At 43.8% G+C, this 15,073-nt stretch overlaps 1 protein-coding gene across 1 annotated transcript; it reads right to left on the bottom strand.

Moving 5' to 3' along the window:
• Positions 1–4,093: 4,093 nt before the first annotated feature.
• LOC148151320 (heme-binding protein 2-like) lies at positions 4,094–13,927 on the bottom strand. The gene is made up of 4 exons (XM_087983276.1): positions 13,756–13,927; positions 10,983–11,112; positions 7,483–7,657; positions 4,094–5,719 (listed from the first exon to the last, which is right to left on the bottom strand). Exons 1-4 carry the CDS (start codon positions 13,885–13,887, stop codon positions 5,545–5,547), a joined length of 612 nt encoding a protein of 203 aa, XP_087839402.1. The 5' UTR covers positions 13,888–13,927; the 3' UTR covers positions 4,094–5,544.
• Positions 13,928–15,073: the final 1,146 nt, after the last annotated feature.

Below are 15,073 nucleotides of genomic sequence, written 5' to 3'. Positions count from 1 at the left end.
TCTCCACCCTGTGTCTCCAAGCTCATCGTCCCTCGACCCTGCTTCTTCCTCCTTCCCAAAATCCACAAACACAACCATCCAGGCAGACCTATTGTTACTGCCTGCTCCTGCTCCCCTGACACATCTCTTCCAACCTCGATCTGATTTTTTCCCACCTTGTCCGGTCCCTTCCCAATTACATCCCCGATTCTTCTGATGCCTTACATCAGGTTCAAATTTCTAGTTTGCGGGCACCAGCCACCTCCTCTTCAGCGTGGACCTGTGATCCCTTTACACGTCCATCCCCGATCAGGATGGTCTCAAGGCTCTCCACCTCCTGAGAAAATGGCCTGAATCATCCCCATCCACCACTAACCTCCTCTGCCTGGCCAAGCCTGTTCTCACCCTGAACAACTCATCCCTTTAACTCCTCTCACTTTATTCAGGTCAAACAAGGGGGTCCGTGAGCACCCACATTGGCCTTAGTTAGGTCTGTCTCTTTGTGGTGTACATGGGAAATTCTTTGTTCCAGTCCTGCTCTGACACCCACACACAACTCTTTCTCGTGTTCATTGATGACATCATCAGCGCTGCTTCCCTCTCTCAGTTTATTTGTTGCAATTTCAACTTTTACCCTGCTCTCACCTTCCCTGGTCCATTCCTGACTCCTCCCTTCCCCTCCTCGATATCTCTGTTTCCATTTTTTGCCACCAATATCCACCACAAACCCACCAACTCCCACAGTTACCATGACTAACCATCCTCACACCTTGCTTCCTGTAAAGACTCAATTCCATTCTCCCAGTTCCTCCATCTCTGTCGTATCTGTTCTGATTATGTCAATTTTGACAAATGGGTGCTCAGAACCTCCACCATCTTCCTCAACCGACGATTCTCCACCATCACGGTTGACAGAGCCCTCAGCCGTGTCCGACCAACCTGCCACATTTTGGCCCTCACACTCTCTCTTCCCTCCCACAACAGTGATAGGGTCCCTCTTGTCCTCACCACAATCCAACCAGGATCCATATCCATAGAATCATTAGCCGCCATTTTCTCTCCCTCAGCGGGATGCCACCACCGTACAGGGTGGCACCCCCTCCCCTCCCCTCCCCTCCCCTCCCCTCCCCTCCCCTCCCCTCCCCTCCCCTCCCTACCCTTCCCCTCCCTTGTCAGTGTTCCACCGGCACTGTTCACTTTGAGACACTTTGGTCTACTCCTCCTCCACTCCCAACACCTTCCCACATACCCACACTACTCTCCAATAGAATTGCCATCCTTTCTTTAACATGAGTACCAACCTTTTCCAGGCTGCCGTCAGTTCTGAAGAATAGTCGCTGGTTCCAAAATGTTAACTCTACTTTCTCCTAACAGATGCTGCCAGAGGTTTTCCAGCAATGTTTGGTTTTGTTCTTGATTTCCAGCATCCTCAGTTTTTAGGTTTTTAGCTGACTTGGTGAGCTTGGTTTGATTTATAATTGGAGAAAGTGAGGACTGCAGATACTGGAGATCAGAGTCGGAGAATGTGGGCGCTGAAAAAGCACAGCGGGTCAGGCAGCATCCGAGGAGCAGGAGAGTCGAGGTTTCAGCCCAAAGCGCTTCATTAGCAATGAGCTTGATGAAGGTTCTGCTGGCACAATAGGTGAGTGCGGGGAACTTATATGTTAGTATAGTGTCGCAAGCAATGCTGGGGCTGTGAATTCGAGCCACCCCGGGAGGAGCTTTATTCGACCGTTGCAAGATCCACTGCCTCCAAAACCAATGCACGGCCTACCTGGCACGTCACTTCAGCCTCGTAGTTGCCTCCACAGCAGCCACTTCTGCCCCCACCGATGTCACTCACCAGAACACCAACAATGACATTGCCTATGTCATACATTACATCATTTCTGCCCCCATGGATGACACCAAGGGCATCACTTCCCCTGACCCCAAGGGTGAGGGTCACTTCTGTGGGTGATGTCACCCACGATCCCATAACCACACCCACTCCAGTTAATGTCTCCGCCCCCACTCCCAGCTCCAGCCCCACACCAGGTCGTAGCTCCCAGCCCTGCCATGTATTTACCATTCCCCCGATTTCCCCATTCACTGAGGATGAACATTCAGGCCTCAGCAAAGGCCTCACCTTCATTCCCCCACACTCCCGGATCAATGGGTTTGACACGCGATGTGGCATCAAAGATTTCTTCCTCCGCCTTCGGGCTCAGTTTTTCCACCAAGACTCCTGACCACCCTCCGAGGACCCCTTCTCCCACCTCCAACACACCCCATCCACCTGGACACCCCATGCTGGTCTGTTACCCGCCCTTGAACTCTGCATTTCCAACTGCTGCCAGGACATTGACTGCCGCAAACTGTCCACCCCCCTCACCCATTCCAACCTCTCACACTCGCAACACGCAACCCTCCACTTCCTCCGCTCCAATCCCAACCTCACCATCAAACCAGCAGACAAGGTGGGGGGCGCAGTGGTAGTTTGGCACATCGCTGAATTCAAGTGCCAACTCATGGACACGTCCTCCTACTGCCCCCTCAACCATGACCTCACCTCCCTCATTCCTGATGAAGAGCTTATGTCTGAAACGTCGATTCTCCTGCTCCTTGGATGCTGCCTGACCTGCTGTGCTTTTCCAGCACCACACTTCTCGACTTTGATGTATTATTGTCACAGATCTTGATCAATTGGGTCAATGGGCTGAAGAGTAGCAGTTGCAGTTTAGTTTGGTTTAATGCGATGTATTACACTTTTAGTGAAACAAACAAGGGCAGGACTGAAACAATTAAAAGTCGGGCCTAAGGTAACTTTGTAGAACAGAGACCTAAGGGTTCAGGTGCATATTCTTTGAACTTTGCATGATTTATGGATAGGATGGTTAAGAAGGTGTTTGGCACACTTGCCTTCATTGCTCAGACCTTTGAGTCTCGGAATTGGGAAGTCATTTTGAAGTTGTATGAGACTTGGTGAGGCCTTTTCTGGAGTACTGAAATGCCGCTTCAGCTGGAAAGAGTATTTAGGCCCTTGGATGGTGAGCAGGGAGGAGGGGAAGGGGCAGGTATTGCACCTTCTGCAGTTACCTGGGAAGATGCCCTGGAAAGGAGAGGGGTGTTGGTGATCGAGGAATGGGCTAGGATGTCCTGGAGGGAATTATCCCTGTGAAATGCAGACAGTGGGAGTGAGGGGAAGATGTGTTTGGTGGTGCCTTTCTGCTGGTATTGTCTGAAATGTTGGAGAATGGCCCTTTGAATGCAGTGTGACTGGTGAGATGAAAAGTGAGGGCAAGGGAGACGAGATCACGCTGTTGTGAGCGATGGGAGGGGAAAGGGCAGAACCACAGGTCATGGTCAGATGTGGCTGAGGGCCCTGTCAACCACAGTGGCAGGAAACCATAGTTATGGAAGAAGGAAGCCATGTCAGCAGCGCTGCTTTGGAAGGTCAAGGTAAGGAATGGAAGTGTTGGAAATGGACAGTGTGAAAGTTATAGAAGGGTGGAAGTTGGAGTCAAAATGCACAATTTTCTTCAAGGTCCGAGTGGGAGCAAAAGGCAGCGCCCAAACAGTTGTCGAAGTAAAGAATTGTGGGAGGGTATCTGTGTAGGACTGGAACAAGGATTGTTCCACATACTCCATAAAGAGACAGACAGAACTGGGGCTCATGCAGGTGTCCATCGCCACTCCTTTGACTTGGCCGAAGTGAGGTGAATTAAAGGAGAAATTGTTCAGAGAGAGAACAGATTTAGCCAGGCAGAGGAGTGTGGTGGTGGATAGGGAGTGTGCAGGCCTCTAGTCTAGGACAAAGCCAAGAGCCGTCAGACCATCCTGGTGGGGACTGGAGGTATTGAGGGATTGGGCATCTATGGTTTGGCAAAGTTGGTATTGTTTTATTTTCCTTATTGCTTCACTGTTTTGTTATACAGCAAAGACAGTAAATGGATCTTCCACCAGATGGTGACGATCCATCCGCTGCATGATTTGATTAACTGATGGATCCGACTCAAGGATCTGATTGGCCTGCACTACTCCTACCTTGTGAGTATGTATGCATGGGCCTTCCCCAAATTAACACTGTGGCCAGCCTTATAGTCAACGTCCACACCCACAAACAAAGTGTTGTCATGCATCACCCTTTATTTCACAGTGATTATACATTCCCAGCAATTAGAAAAACATCAGATAAGCAAAGGCGAGAAAATAATGGCTTATTTACTCCATAAAAGAAACCCGTGAATGTGTCATTTTAAACAGGAATAAAACCTTCTCAGAATCACAGATTCAGTTTGTCTGTGCTCAATATGCGAAGATATTTTTGAGGAAGTCAGAATTGTATTTCATCTCCAGTATCTGGATAATGATTTGGACCAATTTTAAAGTGCTTCATATTGGAGTCTCAAACAGATTCAATGCCCCATTGGCAGGTGCCTCCAGTGAATATGTTGCCCTCATACTGGGCACCATCTATGGTTGATACAGTTATATTTGTCCAATTGTAATTTCACTGTACAGAAGGCACACAGAGATTGAAATTTTCAAGCTGTGCTAAAAAATCCTCTGCATCGTTACAATTTAAGCATTCCCTTGTAAGTAAATAGTTCAATCTGAAACTAATAGAGAGGTAGAGACCCCAAATCCAATCTCACATCTGAAAAGTGTCATGATTTCACACGTAATTACTTCAGTACTTTGTGCTCTGCAACAATACACTGTTCTGTTATCAACTTTAAACATTCTGATGAGCATGACTGGAGTAAGCAAATATAATCCATTGCTGTGTGAAGAGAGAACATTTTGGAACTTATCCTATCACCAGAAACTTCTTGACCTCAGTTTGTACCCAATTTATTTAAAGTAACTTTATAGAAAAGGGAAATTAGTAGATAGCTGAATCCCTGTTACCCAGCGCAGAGTCTACTACCTGTGAACAATTGGGATTAATCCGATGTGTGTGTGAGACTTTAAGATCAAATCACCAGAGGAGTCACTAAAGTCTTTCCCCTCTCCCTAAGATCCAGGTATCAGAAATGAATCCAGTCCTCCATTTGAAGCCAAGCCATTGTTTTATAAATATTTACCATCACTTCCTTCCCTTTGTGCTCTCTGCAATTTCTTTTAACTGGGAAATGACAGGACTGCAGTTCCTAGTGAGAGCGAAGAACTAAAGAACTACCTACCCAGGATTATGTGTTGACACTTTGAATTGAATACATGCAAGAGGAGCTTCGGAAAGTAATTGACCAAAAATGTTTGAAAACTGAATGTCCAACAGAATCAGAAAAGGCAAAAAATACCTGACTGTTTTAGTGAACAGAGCTGAAGTAAGCTCATGCCAAAATGAGGCACTGTGAGTTGGAGACAAAACTTTCTCACTGCTGGTGAAGGGCAGTGTTTATGAAGAGGACCATAGGGCTCTGAGGAGAAGAGATTGGGGAACTGTTCGATACTGCAAATACTGGCCCATGCACAGAGTGAAATCCAATGTGTACCAGATGGGAGATCAAAAAAGCTTAGAAACATAGAATAGTATTAAGCACAGCTCACTGTTTGATGTCTGAAATGTTTAGAAAAGTTTTAACTTTTCTTTTGAAAGGCAACTTCCATTAGCCCACGTTTGTTAAACCAACAGAGGGAAAAGAAACTGCTATCAAAGGATTTGTTGTCAGCTTCCAAGTCCTTCTTCAATTGATGCACACGATCTCCGTATGCTTGGCTGCTAAGATTACTGCCATCTTTTTCATCAAAAGCCCTGCAACAGAGTGAAGTAAATGTCAGTTTACTTTGGAGCATAAGGCCATTGAAAAGAAGAACAACAGCAGGCTATTCAGCTCCCACTTGAAATAACTGTAATAGAATAGAACATCAGATATCACAGGGAAATGATGTAGTTTGGGTGGGGCTCTGATCAAAGAGAGTGAAAGTATTCTTCCAAACACCACCAAGTGAGATATTTGTGAGAATGACAGAAAGAAGAGAAGCCCACCTTCAGATGAACGGGCTCAGTTGAATGGGGAGGTATTGCCATGTTCTCCGAAGTAGGAAGTGAAGGTTTTGTGACGTGTGTCAACTCCGTAAAAGGTTTGTGTTAATCAGCATCTGCACCTGATGTGAGCAGCCCATTAATCACAGTCTGACCAGATTTTGAGTCACGTGGGTAAAAGAAGTGATGCACTTAATGTAAAAGACTTTGGTACAATACTCATAGAGATCAACACAGTGAGAAAATTAAACTTATCAAATAATCCAGGCAAAAAAAACTGATGGCAAAAGTTTAGCTTTTGCAAACAGATGATATAAATCAAGAAAACTACACAGTCTAAGAGATGGACAGCATGAAAACAGCTTTTGGTCTAACTTGTCCATGCCAACCAGATATCCTAATGTGATCCCATTTGTCAGGAGTTGGCCCATATCCCTCTGAACCCTTCCTATTTATATACCCATCCAGATGCCTAATGATGATGAGACAAAAAGTGTTCAGCTATGTAAAGTGAGGCTTGAGTGTCTGGAGAAGAGTGGAGAATTTGTGGTAGGAGTACAGGTCAAACTCTCAGCTCCAGGAATACAACTTATCATTGCAAATGATAGAGCTGATACACCGATACCAGCTCTAATCTAGTTGAAAAGCCAGTGGAGGCGCAGGCAACTGAAGCAATGCAGGATGTTTATCCAGGAATCTTCCCAGATTGTGTCTTAATGAGATCACAGAGACACAAGCTGAAGCAGGAGAGATCAAAAGGCACAGATAAGGAGGCATTATCCAAGACTGTTTTTGATCAGATAAGTGGGACAGAGCAGGAGCCAATTGTTAAAAATGCAAGTATCTTTCGATCTGCGAAGCTTATTGAGTTACAGCAGAAAGGTGAGAATTTAAAGCAGTTGTATCAAAAGGCATATACATGGAAGGAGAGTGAATGTATCCCTGTGCAATATTACCTGAAAAATGATGCCTTAATGAGGAAATGGAGACGATCAGACATTCAAGCAGATGAGAAATAGGCAGATGTTCATCAGATTGTTTTGCCAGTAGAATATAGGAGGTGTTGGAGTGGCACATGAGCTAGCACTTGGAGGTCATATCGGAATGAGGAAAACACAGGCTAAAATACAAAGATTTTTACTGGCCTGGACTACACAAAGATGGAGTTGAATTTTGCCAGGCATGTCATACATGTCAGCTCATCGGAAACCGCAGGCAGTAATAAAACCTGTACCTTTAATTCCTATTCCAGCATTTGAGGAACCTTTCACAAGAGTCTTGATTGATTATGTAAGTCCCCTACCTCAAACAAAAAGTGGGAAGAAGTACTTATTAACAATAATGGATATATCGACTAGATTTCCTGAGGCAGTCCCATTACACAATATCACAACGAGAAGGGTTGTAGAAGAATTACTTAAAATGTTCACTGAACATGGACTACCAGTAGAGACACTGTCACAATATAAATCCTTTGCTTCAGGAGACACAGAAAAAGCATTTTAAGTTATTTTGTGACACATCATACTCACCTGATATAGAGCCAATCATGAGTTTTTGCTCCGATTTGAACCAATGGATCTTTTGGCTGAGGTGTACTTGTGACTTGAGGAGTTAATATAGCAAATATTTTGAAGTTATCTTGTATTTTGCCATCTTTTATGTATCCAATGATTCCCCAAGGGGCCTCGAGAGGAACAATTGTTTCTGCAGACAAAAGGGAACACAGTTGCAGTGTTTGACAAGGTGATAATTAGGGGCATTGCCTGTCGTGATTTAAAAGTTACAAATGGGGGAGGCATGATGGACTGGTTAACACCCCACACATCTATCATTCTCTTGAAATACCTGTAGCCCTGCTTGATTGACAGCTCTGGTTAGAGACAAAAAAAAACAGCAAATGCAGGAATCCAAGATGAACAAGCAGGAGGCTGAAAGAGCACAGCAAGCCAGACAGCATCAGGACTGAAGAAGGGTTACACCTGAAACATTGACTTCTCCACCTGATTGACAGCTGTGACTGTGAGTACTATTGTCACCTTCACAATATTTATTTAATCGAGGTTAAGAGTTTAAGTGTTTGTGGTTTCTGCAGTTAAAGCTGCAATGAGTTTTGATGATTGCCAACATTTATATCCCGCCGTAAAAAGAGGTTAATTTTAATGGAGTGGAAAGTTATGAAAGAATGAACTTCTAAAAAAATTTTCATAAATCCTGCTGTCAATATGTGGTTCATTGCTTCTGTACAGTGTACCGTGGGCAAATAGGCAGTGGTGCTCCCTAGCATTGGGGACTTGAGGGTCTATGGAGTTTGAGGGGCATACATTGACCTGGGCATACAAGAAACTAGGGGTTGTTTGTGGCATGGATGGAAGGTTGGGGTGGGGATGACGGAATGGGTTTGGGACAAAGACTGTAGGGTTTTTCTGTTTTTATTAGAACTGGGATGAAAAGGCTGCCTCCAAACTTTTTCCCAGGTTCATGGCCTGGCCGCAGCCCACAGCTGACATTCTGAGTGTCTTCCTTGTCATTTCCTCCAAGCGCAGGGAAGACAACTCTCACTTTCCATTTTCAGATGAAAATCCAGGCCTGCATCTCCAGATTCTCCAGCCAAGACAGACAGTTTCTCAGAATTCACCCTCTCAAGTGTCATCAGCAACTTGGATCTTGTCATGGGATCACCCTCTTCTAACATCTGGGGCCTCAGCACTTATATCCAGAGCATCCATTAATTATGCTTGCCATCATGAAAATGCTACTTTCATTTCTACTTCCTTTTATCCTTCATTCACCAATACTCTTTCTTGCCAATATTTTACCTCCAATACTTACTGTCAAATTAGTTTTTTATGAACAACCTCATCAAAACATTTTAGAACTTTAAGCATTCTATTGGTACTGATTCCCTTTTACCCTCAAAAACCTCTTGCTTTCATTACCTAGATCATTGAGGAAAGGAATTGGGACGTCATGTTGTGACTGTACAGGATACTGGTGAAGTCAGTTTTGGAATCATGTATACAGTCTTTGTTGCACTGCTAAAGGAGAGATATTATTAAATTGGAGAAGGTTCAGAAAAGGTTTGCCAGAATATTGCTGGGTCTGGAGGCTTTGAGTTATCAGGAGAGGCAGGATAGGCTGGGACTTTTTTCACTGGTGTGGCGGGGGTTGCTTGGTAACTTTATAGAGTCTTACAAGATCATGAGGGACATAGATAAGACAAATAACAAATAACTCTGGGGTGGGTGACTTCAAACATAGAGGGCATTAGTTTTAATGTGAGAGGAGAAACATTTAAAAGGGACCTGAGGGTCAATGATGTTTCTTATGTGGAATAAACTGCCAGAGGCAGTGGCAGATGCAGGTACAGTTAAAACATTTAAAAGACATTTGAGCAAGTCGATGAATAGGAAAGGTTTCAAGGAATATGGGCCAAACACGGGCAAGTGGGACTAGTTTACTTTGGGAAACATGATCAGCATGGATGAGTTGGACCGAAGGGTACGTTTCTGTGCTATATGGCTATGACTCTTTTACTATATTTTAGCATCTGGAGAGATTTGGAAAATTAGACCTCACAATTCCATTTTTCAGAACCCCAAGATTTAGCTATTAGATTTGTCAATTTTTGGACCCTTAAATTTCACCCAATCTTTTTGTCATCTCAGATGAATTATGTAAGTTTTTTTCAAGTTTGTTTGGTTTCCCTGTGTTTCTGACATGCAACTTATATCTTCTACATTGAAGGCTGAGGCAAAATGTATTTTCCCGTTTGCCTTGAATGTTCCTCACAGTAGAACTATCATCAATAGGAAATGATAGAGGCAATGTATATTTGAGCTCATCTTTATATTTCTACAAACGTTAATTCATTGTCTTTTTTTCATGTTTTTCTTTTGGTCATCAGAATTGTTTCTGAAATACTCTCAACTCTCAGGTTTACTGTTGTTATTTGGAATCTTACCAACCTATTCTTTTATTCTAATTCTGTCATTCACTTCCAATTATTGTTTCCTCAGTTTTGCACCAAACTGTAAGGATATGATTAAAAGTATATGAGTATACAAAGTAAAAGTATATGAAGTATTCCCACAGCATTTGTTCTTCCTAATCTCCATCTGTACTGATTAAAATTCTTGAAATTCTGAACCAGGTTTCTTTCCCATCACTGCTGATTGTCATCCTTCAATTTCAGAACCGACTTCTCCACCTTTTCTATTCTATTGGTCTTGAAATGTTTCTATCCTGGAATATTTATTTCCAAACATTGGTGACTTTGTAAGAATATCTCTGGGTACTGGATCTATTTTCCTTTTATCTATTTATGTAACCTGTTTACCTGAAGTATTACAATTTATTTACTGATAATCTTTACATTGACCTTACCGATAGGAGAAAGTGAGGTCTGCAGATGCTGGAGATCAAAGTTGAAACTTTATTGCTGGAACAGCACAGCAGGTCAGGCAGCATCCAGGGAACAGGAGATTCGACGTTTCAGGCACAGGCCTTTCCTGAAGAAGGGCCTGTGCCCGAAACGTCGAATCTCCTGTTCCCTGGATGCTGCCTGACCTGCTGTGCTGTTCCAGCAATAAAGTTTCAACCTTACTCACCGATACGCTATCCCCATGAAACTCTCTGTCTCTTCCTATGTCACTTGACTTACCTTTTTCCAGGTCACCCCTCTGCCCTATTGCCTTGACTTTTGTCCCTGAGATTAGAAAACCTTACTTTACCCCACCGAGCTCTGGGCTGGATAAGGTCGCCATGTCCAAAGACAAATCAGAGATCATGATTGGAATGAGAAAGTGTGCTTGGCATCTCACTGTACCCATATATGGACAGCTTCCACAGATTCCAATAGGTTAGTAATTGAGGGCACAATGGACAGAATCCTGGAACGACCACGAAGATCAGCAAGCTGGAATCCTTTGGTCAGTGTGTATCTACATACAGAAAGTTTCAAATAAGCCAGGTCAAATATTAAAGGGTTGTTTTCAATTCCAATGTTACAGTGAAGGAACAGGAAAATTACCTGCATCATTGTGGAACTGTGAATATTCAAAAACTCTTTTGAGGCCGGCCTCCACCGCATTATTGATATCCATTCCGTCTATTTCTGTTTCAACCCAGGGGACAGGCTTAAATTCTGCTTCTTCATAACCCTAAAACAAGAAAATAACATTTATTAACATATGATGTGTGGGAAATCGTGTCTCACGAACTTGATTGAGTTTTTTGAAGAAGTAACAAGATTGATAAGGGCAGAGTGGTGGCCATGATCGATATGGACTTCAGTAAGGCATTTGACAAGGTTCCTCATGGAAGACTGGTTAGCAAGGTTAGATCTCACGGAATTCAGGGAGAACTAGCCATTTGGATACAGAACTGGCTCAAAGATAGAAGACAGAGGGTGGTGGTGGAGGGTTGCCTTTCAGACTGGAGGCCTGTGACCAGTGGAGTGCCACAAGGATCGGTGCTGGGTCCTCTACTTTTTGTCATTTACATAAATGATTTGGATGTGAACAAGTAGGTATACTTGGTAAATTTGCAGATGACAACAAAATTGGAGGTGTAGTGGGCAGCGAAGTTACCTTGGAGTACAACATGATCCTGACCAAATGAGCCAATGGGCTGAGGCATGGCAGATGGAGTTAATTTAGATAAATGTGAGGCACTACATTTTGATTAAACAAATCACAGCAGGATTTATACTCTTAATAGAACGGTCCTAGCAAGTGTTGCTGAAAAAAAACCTTGGAGTGTAGGTTCATAGCTCCTTGAAAGTAGAGTCGCGGGTAGATACAGTAGTGAAAAATGAGTTTGCTATGCTTTCATTTATTGGTCAGAACATTGAGTATAGGAGTTGGGAGGTCATGTTGAAGCTATAGAGAACATTGGCTCAGCCACTTTTGGAATATTGCGTGCAATTCTGGTCTCCTTCCTAACGGAAGAATGTTGTGAAATTTGAACGTGTTCCAAAATGATTTACAAAGATGTTGCCAGGGGTGGAAGATTTGAGCTATAGGGAGAGGCTGACTCTGCTGGGGCTGTTGTCCCTGGAGCACCAGAGGCTTAGGGGTGACCTTACAGAAGTTTGTAAAATCATGAGGGGCATGGATAGGATAAATAGACAAACTCTTTTCCCTGGGGGAGGGGAGTCCAGAAATAGAGAGCATAGGTTTAGGGTGAGAGGGGAAAGATGTAATGAGGACCTAAAGGGCAACCTTTCCACACAGAATGTGGTACGTGTATACAATGAGCTGCCACAGGAATGGAGGAGGCCGGCACAATTACAGCTTTTAAAAGGCATCTGGATGGGAATGGAAATAGGGAAGGTTTAGAATTAGAATCTCTAAAGTATGGAAATAGGCCCTTCGGCCCAACAAGTCCACACCGATCCTCCAAAGACTAACCCACCCAGACCCATTCCCCTACTCTATCTAATGCACCTAACCCTATGGGCAATTTAGCATGGCCAATTCACCTGACTTGCACATCTTTGGATTGTGGGAGGAAACCAGAGCACCCAGAGGAAACCCACACAGACACAGTGAGAATGTGCAAACTCCACACAGACACTCGCCCGAGGCTGGAATTGAACCCGGGTCCCTGGTGCTGTGAGGCAGCAATGCTAGCCACTGAGCCAACTTCAAGTTTAGAGGGATATAGGCCAATGGGACTAGATTAGTTTAGGATAACTGGTTGACATGGATGAGTTTGACCAAAGGGTCTGTTTCCGTGCTGTACATCTCTATGACTGTAAAGTGTCTCTGAAAAAGAACTTTGTTCAGAGGACTGTCCCAGGTTTATGGATGGAGCATTAAGGTGTCATTTAAGCTTTGAGTTTTGATGGGAATTGGGAGATGTTGTTGGGATCTTGGTCTCAACACTTCTTAATTCATTTTGTTTTCCATTCAACTCTTTCATCTTGGTCATTTTTTGCACAATGGGCCATTTTCTCCCTTGGGTCTTTGGTATAAAATGTATGGAATGTTATTGAAAATCTTCCACACTCAGTTACTGCAGATGTACACAAGATCAAGAAAATGTCAATGGCCTTGAATTTGGTCCTCGTTTCTGGTTGAGAAATTTGGACAAAAAATAACCAATTTCAAAAGAATGTCTGATATTAGAAACAGGAACAAGGCAGTAAGATTTTGGCTGATCTTTGACTACACTTGATCTTCCAGTTTCTCACCTTGTTATGATACCTCCTGATGTGTTTTGAGCCCAAAGATTTATCTACCCCAGCCTTGAATATTCTCACCAGTTGATCATCGACAACTAAATAGTCTAAAGATTGATGATCATCTGAGTGAAGCTGGAGATTCCACAACAGGCTCATCGCTGCTTTCCAATGCTATCCCTATCTCTCTTGATATTATTTAGAAATCTATTGCTTGATGTCTTAAACATAATCAATGGCCAAGCTCCCAGGGGTAAAGGTTTCCAAACTTCACTGCCCTCTTAGTGAAGCGATTCTCCTCATCTCAGTCCGAAATGGCTGGTTCCCTTATTCTGAGACTGTATTCTCCAATTCCCGAGACTGCAAGCCAACAGAAACACCCTTTCTACATCTACCTTAGCTGGCCCTTTAAGTGTTTTTAAAATGTCAATGAGTAGACCTCGCAGTCTTGAAAACTCTGGAGATTATGTGCCCAATCTGTTGTCCTGAGGATGAATATCAGTGCAGTCATGTTTCAGAGTTGAGGGGTAGAGTGGTTGTGGGCGATCGGATACAGTCATTAAATAATTTATACTGGTACAAAAATGATAGAATGCAATAAACTTTGAATCGTACTTACATTCTCCAAGATGGCAGCCTCTGGTTCAGGACAGTTCAATTCTTCACAGAAATTTTCCACTTCTTGTACGTCGTTCTGCGCAGCAACCAGATACCCGAAGAGGACAGACACAGTTAAGAAGAGTCTCAGCATCTTGGTGTCTGCTCAAATCGGTCTTGAACGCACTGACTGACTCTCAGCACCTTCAGGTCGATCTGATGTTTGAGTAGAGACTATGGATCGCTTTATACTGTTTTGCGGTGATGGTTTTGAATATGGCTTGGCTGCAGGCATGAATGTCACATGATCAGGAAACAGATACAGAAACACTACAGCTGACTAAATATGGAAATATTATTTCATTACTACCTTGTGATGGATCATGGGCCCAGTTCGTCCTTTCTGTGGATAGTCAGAGGCTGGATACACCAAAAGATATGAATCAGTGTCCCTCAGAAATCCCGATCCAATCTTGTGTCCTAAAGTCTTCGGGTGGGTCTCTCACCCTGAATTCGATGTGGAGAATTGGAGAGATCTGATTAGACTCCTACAGTATGAAAACAGGCCCTTCAGCCCCACAAGTCCACATTGACCCTCAGAAGATCAACTCACCCAAACCCATTCCCCCACTCTATATTTACCCCTCAGCAAAAGTAAGAACTGTAGATGCTGGAGATCAGAGTCAAGATTAGAGTGGTGCTGGAAAAGCACAACAGGTCAGGCAGCATCCGAGGAGCAGGAAAATCAACGTTTTGGGCAAAAGCCCTTCAGGAATGATTCCAGATGAAGGGCTTTTGTCTGAAACATTGATTTTCCGGTTCCTCAGATGCTGCCTGACCTGTTGTGCTTTTCCAGCACCACTCTAACCTTGACTATATTTACCCCTGACAAATGCACCTAACACTATGGGAAATTGAGCATGGCCAATTTACTGAACCTGCATGACTTTGGATTGTGAGAGGAAACCAGAGCACCTGGAGGAAACCCACGCAGACACGGTGTGAATGTGCAAACTCCACACAGACAGTCGCCTGAGGCAGGAATCAAACCGGCATCCCTGACTCTATGAGGCTGCAGTGCTAACCACTGTGCCGACTCACTGAGTTTGCCCAAGAAATAATTCATGGATAATAAAAACATTTCTAATTCTAATTTCTACACAGTTCACCCACTTGATTCTCACTGTGCCCCCACCTCCGATGTCACCAAATTCCCTGGCTACACAACAGTACTACAACCCACTATTCAACCATTCTGTGTGGATCTGGTTGTCCAGCATCACCCAATTATACCATTGACCAGGTGATTAACCCTGTCATCACCAGACTAGCCCTTCTGA

Source organism: Chiloscyllium plagiosum, unplaced genomic scaffold (genome assembly GCF_037043375.1).
Source record: "Chiloscyllium plagiosum isolate Xiang-an unplaced genomic scaffold, Cpla_swu_hap1 HiC_scaffold_3, whole genome shotgun sequence".
Lineage (NCBI taxonomy): Eukaryota > Metazoa > Chordata > Chondrichthyes > Orectolobiformes > Hemiscylliidae > Chiloscyllium > Chiloscyllium plagiosum.
Note: the sequence above shows the minus strand (reverse complement) of the source record. Positions and strands in the feature narration are given on the sequence as shown.